Source organism: Eptesicus fuscus, chromosome 3, assembly GCF_027574615.1.
Source record: "Eptesicus fuscus isolate TK198812 chromosome 3, DD_ASM_mEF_20220401, whole genome shotgun sequence".
NCBI lineage: Eukaryota > Metazoa > Chordata > Mammalia > Chiroptera > Vespertilionidae > Eptesicus > Eptesicus fuscus.
In genome coordinates, this window is record NC_072475.1 from 81,118,487 (window position 1) to 81,140,139 (window position 21,653).

Sequence of the window (21,653 nt, forward strand, 5' to 3'; positions counted from 1 at the left end):
GGAACAACAACAGTCTTCATATCCTAATGGATTTCATTCAATCTTACCAAACTCTAAAAATAACATGGAGTAAGCCACATATAGACACACTTGAACGGCTTCAAATTTATGCCTCGCAGTAAAAGTCAGCAGGGCTTCCTAAACTAAATTTAGTCTTGTTTTCCCCCAAAGACACATGCAGAAAGGGCCTCCCTTTGGGCTTTGTCTATGGATGAGAAAAGGCTGTAAGGGTCTTCCTTAGAAGGCCACTGGTGAAGGACAAGAGACGTAAGGAAGACACATTCCATGAGGGCGGGATAAAGGGGACCTGGTTGTATTTCAGTGTGAGGCAAAGTACAGAAACAATGAGCACGAGCCCTACAACAGTGAGACCAGACGCTAGATGTGAATCCCAGATTGGTCCTGTGATTGCAGAATAAAATGAAACTCAGCCCAAAGGTACTTTTCTTGAACAAGATGCCAAAATGGTGTTCTTACATGACATTAACAAAATGTTCTTTTCTGGTAGACTTATTTCACCAACTGTCACTCCTAAGTAGCTCAAGTATAAAAACGATTTTTTCCAACTAAATGAAAGTCAAAGTGAAAACGAAAATGAAAGAACAAGTCCCTCCCCAGTTACCCTCCTTCAAGTTCTCCCCATCTCTTGACCCATTTTCCTGATCTGGCACGGAAAGCTCTCCACAACCTCGCTGCCACCTCTCTCTGCTGCCACTGCTTCGGTCCACTTTTCACCTCCCACCCGGGTGAAAACAGCGTATTGCTCACTGCCCACCACCTCTGTTGCAGAAGACCAAGAAGACCAAGGACGCTTCTGAGGAAGTTGGAGGGACACTGTTTAATAACGCCAGTGGACTCAGGGAACAGCCTTCCAAATCTGAGTGAAGGCACACGCATGGGGCCCTTCCTTTTATCTCCCTCCCTGTGCTCTTTGTCCCACAAGCATGGATCATGCTTCCGGTCCTTTTCGCGGGCCTTTCAAGAAGGCCCCCAGGTGTTGGGGGTCTCCAGGCCATATCTGGTGGTCTGGCCTGGCATCAGAGTTAGGAGCCTTCCCTCTGGCCAGTGCACTGTCCACATTCCAATGGCCTTTGTAACCGGTTCTGCAAGACCAGTGTCTGGGAGAGAGGCAGTGACTTAATTATAGGCTATCAGGAATGTACACTGAGCTTACTAGCCTGGATTCAGATCACTAGCCCCAAATATCAGGGCTACATTGGAATTAGCCCTTTTTGCCTCCTCACCACGCCACGCTTGCTTCTGCACTGACAGTGCTGTTCTCTCTGACATTCCTTTCCTCTGAGACAGTCACCTCACTAGCTCCTTCCTACTTATCCTAAGGATCAGCCAGGTGCTGCCTTCTCCAGGAAGATTTCCCTAAGTTCCCTAGACTTTGTGAAGTGCCACCCACTCCAGGTTCCCACAGCACCCTGGGCATACTGCTACCCGGGCTCTCGCCACTCCGTGTAGTATCATCTGTTATTAACTGCCTCCCCTCCCCGCTACCCCGACCTCCAGCTTCTCAAGAGCAGGCACCATGTTTATTGATTTGTAGTCACAACACCAAGCACACCGCTGAGATATGGTCGGTACTCAATAAATGAAAACACAAACCCTTAACAAACAAATCACATGGAAAATGTCACTAGAGCCCTGTCAGGTGTTGCTAAGTGGCTAGAGCGTCAGCCCATGCACCGAAGGGTCTCGGCTTCAATTCCTATTCAAGGGAACATACCTGGGTTGCAGGTTTGATCTCCTGCAGGCTTGTGTGGGAGGCAATCAATGGATGTCTCTCTCACATCGATGTTTCTTTCTCTCCCCCCACCCTCCCTTCCACTTTCTCTTAAAAAAAAAAAGGCAATGGACAAAATATCTTCAGACTAGGATTAAAAAGAATTATAAAAAAAGAGAACTTGTCACTGGAATAACTGTTCTACTTCTGATTATAGCTAATGGTGCATGTGAGTTCTGAGGAGAACCTGATTCAGAAAAGGAACACAATGAACATTTAGAAACTGGATGCTTTTCAATGTATTTCCTGTATACTACACAGCCCTTTTTTTTATTAAATGGAATAAAAAGCAGGAAACTGAAGAGATATTCCTTCCAAGTCCTGTAAGCCCAAGTCCGCTATTATAAAGTCCAATTTAAGTGAGTTTTCTTTTTTACTTTTTCTTTAAGATATATTATAGTGAAAAAGGCTCTGTCTCTGTTAATCTTGTTAAGAAAACAGAACCAAGATCATCATTACTAAAATATATGCTTATTTTGGCTAACTTAAATCCTTTAAGAACATCAGCAGTTGTAAAATTTTCCATATTATAGCTCAAAATAGAAAATTTGAAAGAAAAAAATGCTTGTGGAAAAGTGTTATTTTTGCAGAATTGGACTAGAGTTTAATATAGAGCAGCCATCTATAATGAAATAGATGCTTCCTGCTGACAGAGCCAAAACGGGCTCTTTTGCATTGTCACAGTCCATATCCAATTCCATCCAATCCACTGATGACAGTGAAAGATACAGGAGGTGAAATTTATTAACAAAGTCTCCAATGCTGGAGTTTCAGCCCTTACCTATGCTGATCCTTTTCAACACTGAGGAACTTCACTGAGCGAAGCAATATTCTCTCTGAAAAAATTCCTGATTATGTTCCTCTGAAAATTCTTCTATGTTCCTTGGTGGACTATAACTCAAGATGCCAGTTGTTTTTCTTTTTAAACTTGAAGCACAGACAATTTACCCAACAGTGTTTTGGAGTTTGAAGGGAGATTGATTTCCCACAGAGAGTAAAATTCAGTCCAGGACCATTTAGCATATTGGCTTTGTTAAGAAAAATGCTTGGCTGTATCCATTTAATAATCTCCTAGATTTTTTATTTGTTTGACATGCCTAAATTTGGTGATTCAGCCATGTAAAACAAACATAAAAAACCTTACTGCAGCCTAGCTGGTGTGGCTCAGTGGTTGAGCATTGACCTGTGAACCAGGAGGTCACGGTTTGATTCCAGGTCAGGGCACATGCCCGGGTTTCAGACACAATTTCCAGTAGGGGGCATGCGGGAAGCAGCCGAACAATGATTCTCTCTCATCATTGATGTTTCTCTCTCTTTCCCTCTCCCTTCCTCTCTCTGAAATCAATAAAAATACATTAAAAAACAAACAAACAAAAATTACTGCATTTCTAGAAATGTCTAAGGCCTTTCTATTTTTTGTAATATTAAAATGAACTGACAAAATATTGTGTAATTTAGATTTATAAAAGAATCAAAAAACTACATAGCAATATAAACAACCTGGTGTCAATGTGTAATAAAGGATATCAAGAAAAGTTGTTCATTATGCACCCAATACAGGAGCACCAAGATACATTAAAAAACTCCTGGAAGATATCAAAGGAGAGATTGACAGTAATACAATCATAGTAGGAGACTTCAATACCCCACTATCACCATTGGACAAATCCTCTAAACAAAAAATCAGCAAAGAAACATCAAACCTAAATGACTCACTAGAACAGATGGAATTAATCGACATCTTCAGAACATTTCACCCCAAAGCCACAGAATATACATTCTTCTCAAGTGCACATGGGTCATTTTCAAAGATAGACCATATGTTAGGACATAGGCAAAGTCTCTCCAAATTCAAGAAGATAGAAATCATATCAAGTATCTTCTCAGATCACAGTGGCATAAAACTGGAAATCAACTACAATAAAAACAACCCAAAGAAATCAAACACTTGGAGACTAAACAGCTTGTTATTAAACCATGACTGGGTTACCAAAGACATCAAGGAAGAAATAAAAAACATCATGGCAACAAACGACAATGAAAACACAACAATCCAAAATCTATGGGACACAATGAAAGCAGTCCTGAGAGGGAAGTTCATAGCTCTACAAGCCTACTTCAAAAAACAAGAAACAATGGTAATAAATTACCTAACCCAACAACTCAAAGAGTTAGAGAGAGAGCAACAAGATAAGCCCAGTGTAAGCAGAAGGAAAGAAATAATAAAGATCAGAGCGGAGATGAACGACATAGAGACCAAAGAAACAATACAAAAGATCAACAAAACCAAGAGCTGGTTCTTTGAAAGGATAAACAAGATTGATGGACCTCTAGCCAGGCTCACCAAGAAGCAAAGAGAGAGGACCCAAATAAACAAAATCAGAAATGAAAGAGGTGAAATAACAACAGACCCCGACGAAATACAAAGGATTGTTACAAAATACTACGAACAACTCTATTCCAACAAACTGGACAACCTAGAGGAAATCGACATATTCCTAGAAAAATACAACCTTCCAAAACTCAATCAGGAAGATTCTAAACAGCTCAACATGCCAGTAACTATGGAAGAAATTGAAGCAGTCATCAAAAAGCTTCCGGCAAACAAAAGCCCGGGGCCAGATGGCTTCACAGGAGAGTTTTATCAAACTTTCAAGGAAGAACTAAAACCTATCCTCCTCAGACTATTCCAAAAAATTCAAGAGGAAGGAACACTTCCAGGCTCCTTCTATGAAGCCAGCATCACCCTAATACCAAAACCAGATAAAGACAACTCAATGAAAGAGAATTACAGGCCAATATCCCTCATGAACATTGATGCCAAAATCCTCAACAAAATTCTAGCAAATCGGCTCCAGCAGTACATCAGAAAGATCATACACCATGACCAAGTAGGATTTATTCCAGGAATGCAAGGATGGTACAATATCCGCAAATCAATAAACGTGATACATCACATAAACAAATTGAGAGATAAAAATCACATAGTCATATCAATAGATGCAGAAAAAGCATTTGACAAAATCCAACACCCTTTCTTGATAAAAACTCTCAACAAGGTGGGAATAGAAGGCTCGTACCTCAACATAATAAAAGCTATTTATGATAAACCCACAGCAAACATCATACTCAATGGGCACAAACTAAAACCATTTCCCCTAAGAACAGGAACAAGACAGGGATGCCCACTCTCACCACTCCTGTTTGACATAGTACTGGAAGTATTAGCTATCGCAATTAGGCAAGAAGAAGAAATAAGAGGCATCCAAATTGGAAAAGAAGAAGTGAAGCTGTCCTTATTTGCAGATGACATGATATTGTACATAAAAAACCCAAAAGATTCCATCAAAAAACTAATAGACTTAATAAATGAATTCGGCAATGTAGCGGGATACAAAATTAACGCCAAGAAATCTATGGCTTTTCTATACACCAATAATGAACTTACAGAAAGAGAGACTAAAAAAGCAATCCCATTTACCATCGCACCAAAAAAATTAAGATACCTAGGAATAAACTTAACTAAGGAGGTAAAAGACCTATACGCAGAAAACTACAGGACACTGAAAAAAGAGATAGAGGAAGACGTAAACAGATGGAAGAACATACCATGTTCCTGGATTGGTAGAATCAACATCATTAAAATGTCCATACTACCCAAAGCAATCTACAGATTCAATGCACTCCCCATCAAAATACCAACAGCATATTTCACAGACCTAGAAAGAACTCTCCAAAAATTCATCTGGAATAAAAAAAGACCCCGACTAGCCTCAGCAATCCTCAGAAAGAAGAATAAAGTAGGTGGGATCTCAATACCAGATTTCAAGCTGTATTACAAAGCCACTGTTCTCAAAACAGCCTGGTACTGGCACAAGAACAGACATATTGATCAATGGAACAGAATAGAGAACCCAGATATCGACCCAAACCACTATGCTCAATTAATATTTGACAAAGGAGGCATGAACATACAATGGAGTCAAGACAGTCTCTTCAATAAATGGTGTTGGGAAAACTGGACAGATACATGCAAAAAAATGAAACTAGATCACCAACTTACACCATACACAAAAATAAACTCAAAATGGATACAGGACTTAAACATAAGACGGGAAACCATAAAAATACTAGAGGAATCCACAGGCAACAAAATCTCAGACATATGCCACAAGAACTTCTTCACTGACACTGCCCCTAGGGCAATGGAAGCTAAAGAGAAAATTAACAAATGGGACTACATCAAAATAAAAAGCTTTTTTACAGCAAAAGAAACCATCAACAAAACAACAAGAAAGCCCACTGCATGGGAAAACATATTTGCAAATGCTATCACTGATAAAGGTTTAATCTCCAACATCTACAGGCAGCTTATGCAACTCAATAAGAGGAAGATAAATGATCCAATAAAAAAATGGGCAACAGACCTAAACAGAATATTTTCAAAAGAAGACAGAAGGAAGGCCAAGAGACACATGAAAACATGTTCAAAGTCACTTATCATCCGAGAGATGCAAATCAAAACAACAATGAGGTACCATCTCACACCTGTCAGAATGGCTATCATCAACAAATCAACAAACAACAAGTGTTGGCGAGGATGCGGAGAAAAAGGAACCCTAGTGCACTGCTGGTGGGAATGCAGACTGGTGCAGCCACTGTGGAGAACAGTATGGAGTTTCCTCAAAAAACTGAAAATGGAACTCCCATTTGACCCAGTAATCCCACTCCTGGGAATATATCCGAAGAAACTAGAAACACCAATCAGAAAGGATATATGCACCACTATGTTCATAGCAGCACAATTTACAATAGCTAAGATTTGGAAACAGCCTAGGTGCCCATCAGCAGATGACTGGATCGGAAAACTGTGGTACATCTACACAATGGAATACTATGCTGCCATAAAAAAGAAGGAATTCTCATCATTTGCAGCAACCTGGATGGAATTGGAGAACATTATGCTAAGTGAAATAAGCCAGTCAATGAAAGAAAAATACCACATGATCTCACTCATTTAGGGATAGTAAAGAACATTATAAAGTGGTGAACAAAAAGATAGATACAGAGACAGTAAAGCATCAAACAGACTTTCAATGTACAGGGGGAAAGTTTGGGAAAGGTGGGGGAGTTATGAAATCAAACGAAGGACTTGTATGCATGCATATAAGCATAAACAATGGACGCAAAACTCTGGGGGGGGAGGGCATGTGTGGGTGTGGGGTGGGGGGTAATAGTAAGATATGTACACATATAATACCTCAATAAAAATATTAAAAAAAAAAAAAAAAAGAAAAGTTGTTTATTATAGAATGATGCTAATATTATTTGTATCTTTTTTCAAAAATCTTTTCTCATCTATTATAAAAAAAAACCCAAAAGCACAGGATTGCTATATCTGGGACTCATCTCTAGTTACCTTAAGCATTAACTATTACATACTTCCCCCTGCATCTACCTCACAGCTTTTATTTCCCTGCCCTCCCCTTTCCAGCATGCCAGCTACGTTCTTCTTACTTCAAATGTAGTTCACCTCATGCACACGCCAGGTGTCACTGGTCCACAGACTTTCTTCTCTAAATGTTGGTATTTAATATCAACATCTGGTACTCATGAACTTCTATTTTTTCAATGTTCCCAGCTATATGTTAGCTTACAAGACCATCTTTGTTAGCTCTTGTATCCCCACCAGTAATTTTCATATTTGCAAAATATGACTTTAGAGGTATCAAGTGCTGTGAAAGCCAAAGAACGAAATGCAAATTAGACCCTCCCTGAGGATACAGAGGGATGATGATGACCTTTGCACTCTCAGAATTCACCTGTAATAAATAGCACAGGTGGCTTACCTTGTGTTTGGCTTTAGATTTTCTACTGTGGAGAAGGTTTGATTTGTAATTTGAATGGACTTGTTCTTCCCACTGAATGACCCATTTTCTCTGGATATAACTTCATATTCTGTAAAGCGAAAAAGCCAACATATACTCATCTTAATTTTCTGGCTGAATTAAATGTTCTAGATGCTAATAGCATAATAAAAATAAGCAACTCAGATTGCAGTTCTGATCTGATACATTATGTGTTGATATTACACATTATGTATATACTAGTAGCCCGTTTGCATGAAGATTCGTGCAATAGACCTTCATTCACCTGGCTGCCTGCACCAGTTTTCTGCCGGCACCAGGGACCCAGGCCTTGGCTGTGGCCACCGCCTTCTACCTTCTTTCAGGGTCGGGGCTTGGCCCGGGCGGTGGCCTTGGGCTGGGCCACACCCAACATCCCTGCTAAGGATTGCAGGAGCCGACCCGCAGTGGTTTCCTGCGATCCGTGCAGGCTCCCCGCTGGTGCCCAAGGCCGGGAAAGCCCAGCGTCCCTGCAACGGTTTCCTGGTGGGTGTGGTTGGTGGGCGTGGCTTGGTTGGTGGGTCATAATGGTCGCTTAGGCTTTTATATATATAGATGGGATTTTTGCACCTACATCTTACATAAGCTATTAAGTTTTGTACATACTACTTATCTATGCCCCTTTGACAATTATCTTTGTATTTGTAAAAAGAAGCTATTTCTTAAAGTCTGAACAGAGAGCTGCATAAATTTCACTTAAAGGCATATTTCTATGAACTTGCAGGGCTAATGAAAATAAAATTTCAGAATCCAAAATATAATTTACAAACTCGTTAAATGGTTTTCCCTACTCTCGGTTGGGTTTATAACACATGTGAAAAGATCATACAGAGGATTTAAAAATATCCAACAAAAAAACAAAAATCAAAACCCCACTCAAAATCAGCTACATCAGTATGAAGAAATACACAAGTGGTGGGTGTCGGGGAAAGCGGGAAGCTGCGAAGGAGCTGGCGAGTTCCTGAGGATTCCTGTATTGGCACAGACACCGAAAGTAGGAAGCCATCAAGTAACTCAGGAGACTTATAATCACCAATTTTCATTTGGGAAGGATTTTCATGCTATATTTCAAAATTCTAAAAAGGAGCATGACTCTATGAACAATTTCTTTTGGCTGTCTTTCCAAAAGTTCAATAGTAAACTGGAAGGCAACACCACTGTGTCTGGACACGTCAGTGCAGCTATTACAGGACCAATGGTTGGTGTTTAGTATTCCTTCCTCAGACTCTTGTTCCCAAACATTTTGGGCTTGGTTTTGTTGTTTCCTAACTCTTTTTGTTCCCAGTTCCGTTGGTTTTCTATTCTAACAGAGGGTGGAGAGAGAGGGAGAAAGGGGAAGGACCCTGAATTCAATATGCCCTTTTTATATCTTTCCTCAGCCGTGGAGGGATATTTACTAAAAACATGTACGAGTAATTAAATGGGAGTAAACATGATTTTTTAAAAATGGAAACTGTGTGGCTTGATGGGGCGAGACAGACCAAGCCACTTGCCTTGATCTTAGTCCCAGTTTTCCCGTCTGTAAAATGTCAATAATGTCTCTTCATAGTGCTGCTTGTGGGATTAAATTAAGGAACATATATAGCCAGTGCTTATTTGCTCAACATGTGGCACCCATTATTGTTGCTGCTTTTATTATCCCGTATTAGTTGTGTTTTGAAAATAGGGTCACAAAAGCTTGAAAGATTCCATTTGAAAAGATTGAAGTATAATTTAGTTACAAAAGAACAATTTATGCAACATTCCAATTGGTTATGCATAAAAGCTACTACCTTCAAAAAACATATTTGATTTGGAACATTCGTCAACTATATGTTACTCTTTTTAGTATTACCCCAGCCCTTCAAACTTGAAACTCTTATTGTTTATCTTCTCTAATTTTCTTTTGACTCAAAATTTAAAGGATCTATCTATATAAAAGGCTAATATGCCAAGTGTCCCACTGTCTGGGTAATGACATCAGGTAGCAACACCTGGCTTCCTCTCCCTAGTGACGACTAGCCTCAGGTGGAAACATTTTACACTTCAACCAAATGTCTGTGAATCATTTTCCTGTGCCTCATCTCATTTGATCCTCACAGAAGTCCTGGAGTAGGTAGATAAGAGACTCGGTGGAATCCTATTTTCTTTTCATTAGCCGGAAAACAGAGATTTAGAAACTTGACCCAACTGAAAAGAAGTAAGAAATGGTGGACCTTGAAAAGACTTCAGGTTTTCTCACTGTGCAGAATATAGTCAAACACTGCTGCAGTTAAATATTTTACCCTTTGTTCTCCCTTGTGAAGCACAATAATAATGTGCTTCGTGTTGATAGTTACTGCTGTGTTGCTGACAATTATCTGAAAGAGAAGTTGGGGTGCTTCACTGGGCTGGAAAAAGTTTAGCTACATCAGAAAGCAGGTCTAATTAAGCAAGTTTATTCTATATCTATAAAAGGCTAAGTTGACTCGTGCATAAGCAATACATATAAAGCTCTCGCTGGTGCCAATCTCACGTGTGTGTTTTGATCTGCCATTGTCGATGGTGAATTTGGTTGTTTTTGTTGACATTCTGAAGCTGAAAGTAAGCAGCAGCATCACACAGAAGTAACAATGGCGATTAAATATGATCATAATAGTGATCTGGGTAGATATAATTCTCCCTGTGTAACCGAAGTTGCCACCATATTCAGAAACGAAGATGGAGGACTTCCTTTTGAAAGGGACTTGCTCATTCATTGTAAACTAGATCCCAATAATCTGAATGCCACTAAAATGAAACAAATCAGTTTCCTGTTTCCTACATTAAATGCAATGACATATCCTATTCTTTTTCCACATGGTGAAAAAGGCTGGGGAATGGATATTGCATGAAGACTCAGATACAACAGTATAATCGACAATAATACTAGATTCAACGGATGATGCCGAAAAGGAAAATTTTCTCATCGAACTTCTTAATAGTATTACTCCTTCGGGAATGCCGTGTCATAAATTAGAATTGAAAGTAGGTGCAATCACCATGCTACTGAGAAATCTCAATAATAAATGGGGTCTTTGTAATGGTACTAGATTTATTATAAAAAGACTGTGACCTAACATAGTCGAAGCTGAAGTATTAACAGGTTCTGCGGAAGAGAGGTTGTTCTAACTCCAAGAATTGATTTGTCCCTGTCTGACACTGGCCTCAGTGTTAGAATAAGTTTAATCAATTTATCAGTCATTGTTTTTATCAATGTTGTTGTTATATCATGTTGTTATTGTTTATTTATTAATCAATATATATATTATTTTCATATACCTTTTACTAATTTTCTTTCATCTCTGACACTTCTAGTACAAAGAAAGGGTGAATTGCAATATTAAAATATTTCTTCTAATTAATTTCCTTTCCATGTGCACAAATTTGTGCACCAGGCCACTAGTGATTTAATACTATTTTAGTCCCAAAAGTCTGTAGTTTTCAAAATGAATCTAGGAGTTACATTCATAATTAAATAGGTATTTAGAACTCTCAGAATTCTATCTTTTTGAATGTATATTTTTGGGCTTTGTAAATATATCTTTTATTTGTAATGTTTTAGGTGATAACAGCTTTTAATAAATCCACCAACATTATAAAAATGGAATGTTAATTTTGGAATGAATATTTGTAGACACACTGAGTATATTTCTGAAGGTAAAGACAGTCTCTTAAATTTATGACCATATTTCTTCTTTTCAAATACAGGATTTTGTTTATAATTTCATTATCAGTAAAGACGTAAGGATATCTGTAAAGAACTAACACTGAATAATTGGTCTTTTTTCCCCTTCAAATGGTTTTATTGCCCTATTATGAAAAAAATCACTTAATAGAAAAAGTAAAGTTTGGGAACACCACTCTAGTCAATAGAGCATAAAAATAGTAATGGTGATGCTATTTCTCCCTGTCCTACTGCTTTGACCACTGACAGACATTAACAGCTGCTGACTTACGCTGGGTATTCATTCTGTTTAATTTTATCCTTAGGATAAACAGATAATGATGAGTATCATTACAAATAAGGAAGCTAAAGTTCAAAGAGGCTAACTATATACTCAAATTCCATATTTAGAACACAGCTGGTCTGGGATTTAAATGGATGTCAGCACACTCTTGGCATATCACAAAGCAACACCTGATAACCAACTTAACTTTAAGTTACCAAGGACCCCACCAGTGTGTGGCCAATTTCTTAGGTCACCTTATTTCTATATTAGTGTAGAAGGGACATGTAGAAGCAACTGAATTTGAATATATTTACTGGAGGTGAATATGTACATGTCTGTCAATTAAAAGAAAGATTATTGACAGAAGCCAACACATGTAATAAAGAATATGTTTCACTCTCTGTTCTCTTTCTCAGTCTTTTCCTTTCATATCATTTTCAGTGATAGGAGAATTAATTTCTATAAGATCTGGACTGCTGGTTTGTTTGAAAGCAAGATTACATTTCAATTAACAATTTAAAAATAAACAGAATTGAAAAAAAAAATAGAACAGACCATTAGGGTATATCGTCTGTCCAACATTTAAATACAGGCCAGATGAGTAATGGTTAAATATGGAATTATTTTTATGTAGAAAATATTATAGCTAATGAGATGTGGTCCTTATCCATGAAACCTGTTATTTAAGTCCATTATCTTATGAAAGATTTCAAACAGCCCATTAACATTTGGTAACCGTGTTCCAAAAGTAATTGGTTAGAATACTCTGAGATTACAAGCTTATATGATTTTTAAAAAATGTTACATAATGAACCAGAAAGAAAACTCATTCTCTTAAAAAAAAATTAGATATAGTTGACATACACAAGTGAATATGTATTAGATGTATTTGGTCAGTGATTTTTGACATTTTTCATCACAAGGCACGCATAATTACTAAAATTCTGCAGCACACCAAAAATATATTTCTTGCCAATCTGACAAAAACAGGTACAATTTTGATTGATTTAAAAAAATGGTAATTACCTACTCTTAATGTGCAATGTGACCAATAAGATGAAACTCTCGTATATGACCTATGTACTTATGGTTCCAGACAGGGCCCTCACACTGGGTGGCTGTTGTGTTAGCTGTTGTCATTTTTTAATTTGACAATCTAAGGGAAAGGAGGTCAGTGCTCCCGACTGAACAGTCCGGTACTGCATGTTTTAAAAACTGTCGTGGCACAGTGGCTGAAAATTGCTCTATTAGATTATTAGGCCTAGTAGACTAACCAATTCCAACTTGATCTCCCACATCTTTAAGGCAAATAAAATTTTATAGGTCATTTGGTTTTGTGAGAATTAAACCTCAGACTACCAAAGGAACTTCTTATTAGCACAGTATATGGATTGAAAGTTTTGAACTTTTTAGTACATGTAGATAATCAATACTTAGAGATTGATTGATTTTTTTGATGCTGATTTAGATACTGACTTAGCACCTATGGGCACAGTCCCAAGTAAAGAGGCAGGACTAGGCAAGTCCCCAGGAGCCACGGGCAGTGACTGGTTTGCTCTCAATACAAAGGTAAGCTTTGCAGGAGAAACAAAATTTACAAAATATGGTTTTTAAAGAAGCCAGCTAAGTAAAGACAGGCTGCGTACACTGGAGTTTCCCAGACAGTTGGTCTGAGGAGGTACACCTGCTGTGTTCTTCTTTATTCACAGGAAACGTTTTTGGCAGAGCCTGAAATTTGCACTCCCCACCCCTCTGTGCAGGGATCTCTACTCCTCCCGACAACTTTTTAGTGGGCTCCCCCGTGGCCTGTCCACCCGCCCCAGGCACCCGGACAGGGACACAGGGACGCGGGCAGCAGGAACCTTGCATACGCAGGCTGTACTCTCGAGCTGACCTTTCCCGCTCCTCTGCAGTTTGATTATTCTGTTAATTATGGAGAATTAAATTCCCATCTAACAAGTTCAAAGAATGACTCAGGATTTTTAAAGGAAATGGGTGGGTGGATAGCAGAATAAAAATTTCAGGGGATAAGCAGAAAATTGACCAGGAATAGAATTTTTTAAAACATGTACCCTAAAATGATTGAGAAAACATTTTAGCCTGCTTGAAAGTTCTGGGTTGATCTAGAAACTGGGCTGGTGAAAGGAAAACTGATTTCAATATTATCCGCAGTCAGTGGCAACTTCGCATATGTTATCTGTAATTTTCTGGGTAATGAAAAAACTAGATATATCTCCCCATTAGGAAAGAGTTCCAAGAGGAGATGAAAGGATGCAACCTAGAGAGATCGGCTAAGGATGATGAACAGGGAGCCCACAGCCAGGACAAAGATGATCTTTCCCCATCACATGACACTTTCGGCGGGAATGTGCCACAGGGACAGCAGAACTGCCCCTGAGCGCGGACCCGCAGGCTATGGTTTGGTGCAGGGTTCCGCAGGCCCATCGCGGCACATTAGTAACGGTCCTGTGCCAGGCTCTTACCAGTGACAGTGTCATTGAGCGGCTTTTCCCAGTCCAGGATGACAAAGGAGGGGCACCCTTCCACGGTGACCACGGTGAGGTTGGAGGGTGGGTTCTGCGGCGGGCTGGTGGCGTTCCCCTCTGCGGGCTCCTCTTTGGGGAACCGTTTGATGGAGTCGGTGATGGAGCAGGGCCTGTCATCGGGCTTCTGAATGTATCGCACATGAGGCCCTGGAGAGAGAGAGGGCTCTGACAGTTAGCACTTTTCGAGTAAAGTTGGGGGAAGGTGAGCTAATAAGTATAATTGCTTGAGGACATTGGGTCTCACATTAAGAGCAGCTAGATGGAAGCAGGGATGTGGACGGTTCAGAAGTGTGAAAATCCTGTCTCTAGGATACATGATACGGATGTTTGTTAATTTTTTTTTTATATATATTTTATTGATTTTTTACAGAGAGGAAGAGAGAGGGATAGAGAGTTAGAAACATCGATGAGAGAGAAACATCGATCAGCTGCCTCTTGCACACCCCCCACTGGGGATGTGCCCGCAACCAAGGTACATGCCCTTGACCGGAATCGAACCCGGGACCCCTGAGTCCGCAGGCCGACGCTCTATCCACTGAGCCAAACCGGTTTCGGCGGATGTTTGTTAATTTACTTTTCGAGATAGTTTAGTGTGTGCTAATATCCAAAAGTAATTTGTCCACCCTGAGCATGGTTTAACCCTCATAATTCCTGTGGCCTGGGAAAGAATACTCAAAAGGGTCTTGTGTCAGTCGTGGGCAAGAACAAGCCCTACATTAGACACAATTCTGGTCCCACCTAATAAATATGAAAGCTAGACTCAGAAAGATCAAGTGGTTTCAAATAATTTGCCTACACCTAGAACAAAATTAAAAATATTTTTAAGAATAAAAACATACCCAGAACCCAACAAGATGAAATTAACAGGAAAATATTTCCCATAACGAGGAGAAAAATAAATCATTTAAAAACCAACCTAGAACTTGCTAAGTGTTAGAGTCATTAGACAAAAACAATAAAGCAGTTATTACTACTACTAGAGGCCCGGTGCACAAAATTCGTGCATGGGTGGGGTCCCTAGGCCTGGCCAGAGATCAGGGCCGATCTGTGGGGTGACTGGCGGGGTGATTGGGGGGGGGGGGGCTCCGCTGGCACCTGCCTTGGCCGGCCTGGCTCTGCCCACTTACCGACCCTGCCCCCTGCTGCTGCCGGTCACCTTCCTCTGTGGGGCGACTGGTGCGTGATGGGAGGGGGGAGGGGGAGAGAGGTCCCTGCTGGTACCTGCCTTGGCTGGTCTGGGGCCTGCGGGCTGGGGGAAGCTCCTGCATTGAGCATCTGCCCCCTTGTGGTCAGTGTGCATCATAGCGACTGGTAGTTCCGCAGGTCAGTCTATTTGAATATTAGGTTTTTATTATCTATAATAATAAAAGCCTAATATGCTAATTAGACTGGGCGTCCTTCCAGACGACCTTCCAGATGAAGCTGGGGCTGTGAGGGAGAAGCTGGTGCTGGCAGCTGGGGGAAGGAAGGCCTACTCTTGCACGGATTTCGTGCATTGGGCCTCTAGTATAGGGTAATCCACATGGTCACAAGTTGAGACATGAAAGATATAAAAGAGACCCATATCAATTTCACACCAAAGTAGAAATAGAAGGGAATGTTCTCAACCCAATAAAGGGCATCTATGAAAAATCTATAGGTAACATGATACCTAGTGGTGAAAGACAGAATGTTTTCCCCATAAGATCAGAAACAAGAAAAAGATGTCCATTCTCACTATATCTATTCAAGATTTTTACTGAGGCTCCAGCCTGTGCATTAAGGCAAGAGAACAGCTACCCAAGATGGGAAGGAAGAAGTAAAACTTTACTCTCAGATAATATGATTCTGTATGTCAAAATCCAATGTATTTACAAAAACTTGATGAAGTGAGTTTTTGCAAGGCTGCAGGATACAAAATCACTGCACAAATATCAACTGTGTTTCTATATATTAGAAATAAAAACAAATGCTTTTATGATTTTCTATACACTAAAAACTATAAAACAGGTTGGCCGGCATGGCTCAGTGGTTGAGCGTTGACCTATGAGCCAGATAGTCAGGGTTCCATTCCCAGTCAGGACACATGCCCAAGTTGCAAGCTCAGTCCCCAGTGTGGGATGTGTAGGAGGCAGCTGATCGATGATTATCTCTCATTATTGAGGTTTCTATCTCTCTCTCCCTCTCCATCTCTGGAATAAATAAAAGTATATTTTAAAAAAAGAAAACTATAAAACATTGGTGAGAGAAACTGAAGAAGACCTAAGTAATTGGTGAAATATACCATGTTCATAGGCAGGAAGACTTAATATTGTACAGCTGTCAATTTTTCCCAATTCTAATAGAAACTTAAACAGGCTATTTTAAAAAAAATTCTCATCAGAGGATATTTTTTCCATTGCCTTTTTTAAGAGAGAGTGGAAGAGAGGAAGGGAGATGGAGAGATAGAGAAAGGAAGAGAAAAAGAAATATCATTGTGAAAAAGACACATTGATTGGTTGCCTTCTACATGAGCTCTGACTAGGGCTAGGGATTTGAACCTGCAACCCATGTACATGCCCTTGACTGGGAATGGAACCCGATAACCTTTAATGCTTGGGCCAACACTATAACCACTGAATCACACCAGCCTGTTTCTAAAGTTCAGATAGAAACACAAAGTTCCCAGAATAACCAGCACAACTTTGAAAAGTAAGAACAACATTAGAGAACTAATGCAACCTGATTGAGGCCCTTATTGTAAACCCACAGGAATCCAGACACTGTGGTATTGGTGTAAAGGTAAGTAGATCACTGGAATAAAGTAGAGAATCCCAAAACAGTTATATATATATAAATGGTCATAGCAGCTTTAATGGTAATAAAAAAAAAATAGAGACAACCCAAATGCCATGCACAGGATTAATTAAATTATTATATATCTACTAGAGGCCTGGTGCACCAAATTTTATATATATATATATAATATTTGTTTTTTGACAAAGATACTATAAAATTTAATGGAGAAAGGATAGATTTGTTTTCTAACAAATGATGCCAGAAAAATTAAGTCTCCATAAGCAAGAAAATTAGCTTGTGTCACATATAAAATTTGATTCAATATGGTCATAGAACCTAAATGTAAAACTAGAAAACTTCTGGAAGTAAACAGAGGAGGTCTTTATGATCTCTGATTAGTTCATGATTTCTCAAAGACAACACCAAAAATACAATCTATAAAAAAGCAGATTTATAAACCAAGCTTCATTAAAATTAAAAGAGAAAGCCGAAACCGGTTTGGCTCAGTGGATAGAGCATCAGCCTGCGGACTGAAGGGTCTCAGGTTCGATTCCGGTCAAGGGCATGTACCTTGGTTGCGGGCACGTCCCCAGTGGGGGTGTGCAGGAGGCAGCTGATCAATGTTTCTACCTCTCTGTCCCTCTCCCTTCCTCTCTGTAAAAAATCAATAAAATATATTAAAAAAATTAAAAGAGAAGCCACACGCTAGGAGAAAATATTGCAAAGCATGTATCAGACAAATATCTCCTACCTAGAAAATATAAAGATTCCCCAAACTCAATGCTAATAAAATAAGCAACTCCATAAGAAAAAAATGGACATTTTGAACAGACACACCAAAAAAGATATGCAGATGGAAGATAAAGACATGGGAAGATGTTGGTCATTCTTAGTCATTGGGGGTAAGTGAAATCCCAATCAGATACTACTACACACCATTAAAATGAAAAAGACTGACCACACCAAAGGTTGGCAAAGGCCTGGGGAAACTGAAACTGTCATATGCTGCTGCCAGAACAGTAAAATAATACAACTGCTGTGGCAAACTATTTGGCAGTTTCTTAAAAATTTAAACATACATGTACATATAATCTAGCCATTCCTCTTCTAGGAATTTGTCCAAAAGGAATGAAAACGTATGTCCACACAAACTTATAAATGGTCATAGCAGCTTTAATGGTAATAAAAAAAAAAAATAGAGACAACCCAAATGCCATGAACAGAATTAATTAAATTATTATATATCTACTAGAGGCCTGGTGCACCAAATTCTTGCATGGGGGGGGGGGGAGGGTCCCTTAGCCCGGCCTGCATCCTCTCCTAATCTGGGACCCCTCAGGGGATGTCAGGCCTAAACGGGCAGTTGGACATCCCTCTCGCAATCTGGGACACTGCATGTACCAGTGACCATACTTTTCATACAGGTGAAAAGCATCTTGCTGTTGTAAGGGCAGCTATATTTTTTTGGCCCTGATTATAAAAAGTAGTACATAACATGATCCTTCTGAGGAAGTAGTACCATTTTCCCCATCTTATGGTTGGAAAAACTGAAGCAGAGAGAAACTGGCTTTGTCACACAGTTATAAGTGTCAGAATCAAGGGCTGACCACAAAATGTGCAAGCCAGAGTCTATGCATGTCATCGCTGCATCATCCTGTTTTTTCAGTGTTAGACTAGCCTTGCCAGGTTTTAATTTTTAAATCTAAGAGACTGTTCCCAATATATAGGGTAGGGTCCTTAGGCCTGGCTGGTGATTGGGGCCATCTGTGGAGCAATTGGCAGGTGGGGTTATTGGGGGTACCCCCGCTGGCACCCTCCTTGGCTGGCTTGCCCCGCCCCCCAATCACCACCATTGGTCATCTCCCTCTGGCGGGGGGGGGGGGCGGGGAAAGGGGGGAAGATGCTCAACACAGCTCCTGTGTTGAGCGTCTGCTCCCTGGTGGTCAGTGTGCATCATAGCCACCGGTTGTTCCGCTGGTCATTCCCCCATTCGGTCAATTTGCATATTAGGGTTTTATTACATAGAATACAATATAATACTAGGCAGTAATAAAAAGAGATATTAATAAAAGCAGCAACACGGACAAATAATCATGCTGAGTGAAAGAAACCAGATTTTTTAAACAAAGAGTTCAGACATTGATATAAAATTCCACAAAATGCATACTAACCTATAGTATAGCAGATTTGCTGTTACCTAGGGACTAGAGGTTGGGTGGGAGGAGTGAGAGGGATTGTAAACTTTTGTAAGTGGTATTCATTGTCTTTATTGTGATGGTGGCTTCATGGTATATACGTATGTAAAAAGTTATCAAGTTATATACTTCAGAACAAAATATTACAAAAGGAAATACTGGGCTCTGAATCATATTACATCTCTCCTGTGTTAGATAAGATTACTGTTCAAAAATATTCTCTATATCCATGAAAGGAGAATACTTTTGCAATTCTTGATTTGAGCATTGCTATGTGACTTTCTTTGGCCAATAGATATTGGCAGGTATAACACAAGAAGGAGCTTAAAATATGATGGTGTATTTGGATTCCCCCTCTCTTGACTTTGTATAGTCCTGAGAATGGCTTCTTTGGGGTCACTGTTGGTCCCTCATCCTAGAATGAACAGATGAGGAGAAGCCCATCCCAACCCACAAGAGGCCCAGCAGAACCACCCAACCAAGAACATCCTAGATCAGCTGACCCCCATTTGTTAATATCATCCTAAAGTGACTTGTACACATATGAGAAGTAAATCCTTATGACGGTATGCCACTGAGACGTTGTGGTTGTTTATTACATAGCAACTTCTGACTGATACACCGACCAAACAGCCTTGTCAACATTAAGATTTGAAGCCAGACATACCTATGTATCTGAGTTTCCCAAGAGGATCAGTTTCTCTTGTTGGACTTGAGCTAAAGTCAGTTATATCACCTGAGAATGGAGTATAATAAACAATTTTGACAAAAGATAAAGCTTCACAATACAATAAAAAGTAGTAAAGGCTATAAATATTTAATATGCCTCCTAGTCAATTGTTCACAACTTTGATTTTCATTTTTTTTATTATTCACATCAACTGCAATAAAAGGTCTTTAACTGTGTCCTGCTTTAGGCATTCTACAGTGTAATAAATAAAGCTTAAAGTTTACAACCAAGTAGCTAATGCTTATTAATAAAATAAGGAATATGTAATTATAATGATGTGATTTAGTAAGAAGCACTGGGTAATGTATATTTCTCAGGAAGACTTTCCTGAAAAATTTAGGTACTTTCCTCTATGTTTGTGAAGGGAAGGAGCATATTCTATGCCAAAGCATTAAAAGTAAGTATTATGTTAAAATTAAAAAAGAATCATATTGATCATAAAGTTAAGTAACAAAGATGATCCAGAGCTGTGACTCTTCCCCCACTAATTTGAAATCCTTGAGTATTTTGTAGCTAGTCTCCAGTAGGATGTGACTGACATACTAACCAAGATCTTCTCCTGAGGCGGGAGCTGTTGGTTCCTTTTTGTCTGTCTCTGTTCTCTCTGAGGTGGGTCCAGTCGGCCTGAGTGTTGCCCTCGGGAGTGTGGAAGTTCCTAGGCCTGATGAAATGATCCCTGAAATGTAGAGCCAAAGCGGTCAGGCTTTAGAAGAGGCCAGTTTCCCATTTACTTATCCAATACATATTTATTAGGCACTTACCATGTAGCGTGGCACTATATGCCAGGCTTGGAGAGAAAAGACCTGGTATCCTTGATCAAGAGAAACGTGGGAGCCAAATATACGGAATCATTACTGATATTGTGAAAGAAGTGGCTAAAGTCACAGAGAGGGCAAGGGGAAGGAACAGTAATATCTGTGAGGAAAGGTGAAGGGTTTTGTAGAGCGGGGAGGGAGGTAAAAATGCCTCCACAGAGGATGTGACAATAAAGAAGAGATCAGTGGGTAGCTTTGAAAGCTTTGAATAAGAGGTTGCAAGAAGAACCAAGTCGGGGAAGCATGTAACCATTTGGTATTTTTAATTTGAAGGGTGAGAGCCCACAGTGCTGCTGGGGGCCGTGAGAACGGAGAGTGGAGGCCAGGGAAGGCAGATCAGGGAGAGCCATGCACCGCGGATCTGCACAGTAATTTTAGGCAGCAAGGAGCCACTGAAAGACTTTCAACAGGGAAACGAACAGATCAGAGGAGAAGAGGAGGAATAGCTAGGCAGAGAGAGAAGAGAGGAGACAAAAGCAGTTGTGCAGGCAGGGGCAGGCGAGGTGAAGTGCAGCAGAAGCAGTGAGGCTGGATGTAGGGAATTAGACATGAGGGATGTCAAGGAGATGGCAGAGCCTGATGGGGAGGTTAAGTGGCAGGCATGGGAGACGGCTGAAGAAGAAGCAAATGCTTTTGAAGGTAACATCTGTGATTCTGGCCTAGTAGCCAGAACAGTAATACTATAGTCCAGTGTCTCCTCCACTGAAAACACTAATAGGTCTCCCAAACCAGATCCATCCCAAGGTCTAGTCCAGTCTGGGTGTTTAGAGGAGGTTGGGGGCTAGATTGGATTTTACAGTCCTCCTGGGAAAAGGGATCATCCTCAGACAATAAAGAGTCAAGGGCACAGCGCTGACCCAAACATCAGGGCCCAGCATGAAACCATGGACGAGTCCCTCAGACAGGCTGCTGGAGCAACCCCAGCAGGCTCATGCTCCTGGTCATGGTGGGACCGGGCCACA

The 21,653-nt window shown here is 40.1% G+C and overlaps 1 protein-coding gene across 2 annotated transcripts in view; it reads right to left on the reverse strand.

Annotated features, from left to right (window-relative positions):
* Positions 1–21,653, reverse strand: part of ABI3BP (ABI family member 3 binding protein) — a 256,673-nt gene that overhangs the window by 21,954 nt on the left and 213,066 nt on the right. For both annotated transcript variants that reach the window (XM_054714049.1, XM_054714048.1), the window contains 4 exons: positions 20,424–20,552; positions 19,814–19,882; positions 14,132–14,341; positions 7,642–7,750 (listed from right to left, as the gene is read on the reverse strand). In XM_054714049.1, the coding sequence (XP_054570024.1) occupies positions 7,642–7,750; positions 14,132–14,341; positions 19,814–19,882; positions 20,424–20,552 (517 nt within the window). The remainder of the gene's footprint in view (positions 1–7,641; positions 7,751–14,131; positions 14,342–19,813; positions 19,883–20,423; positions 20,553–21,653) is intronic.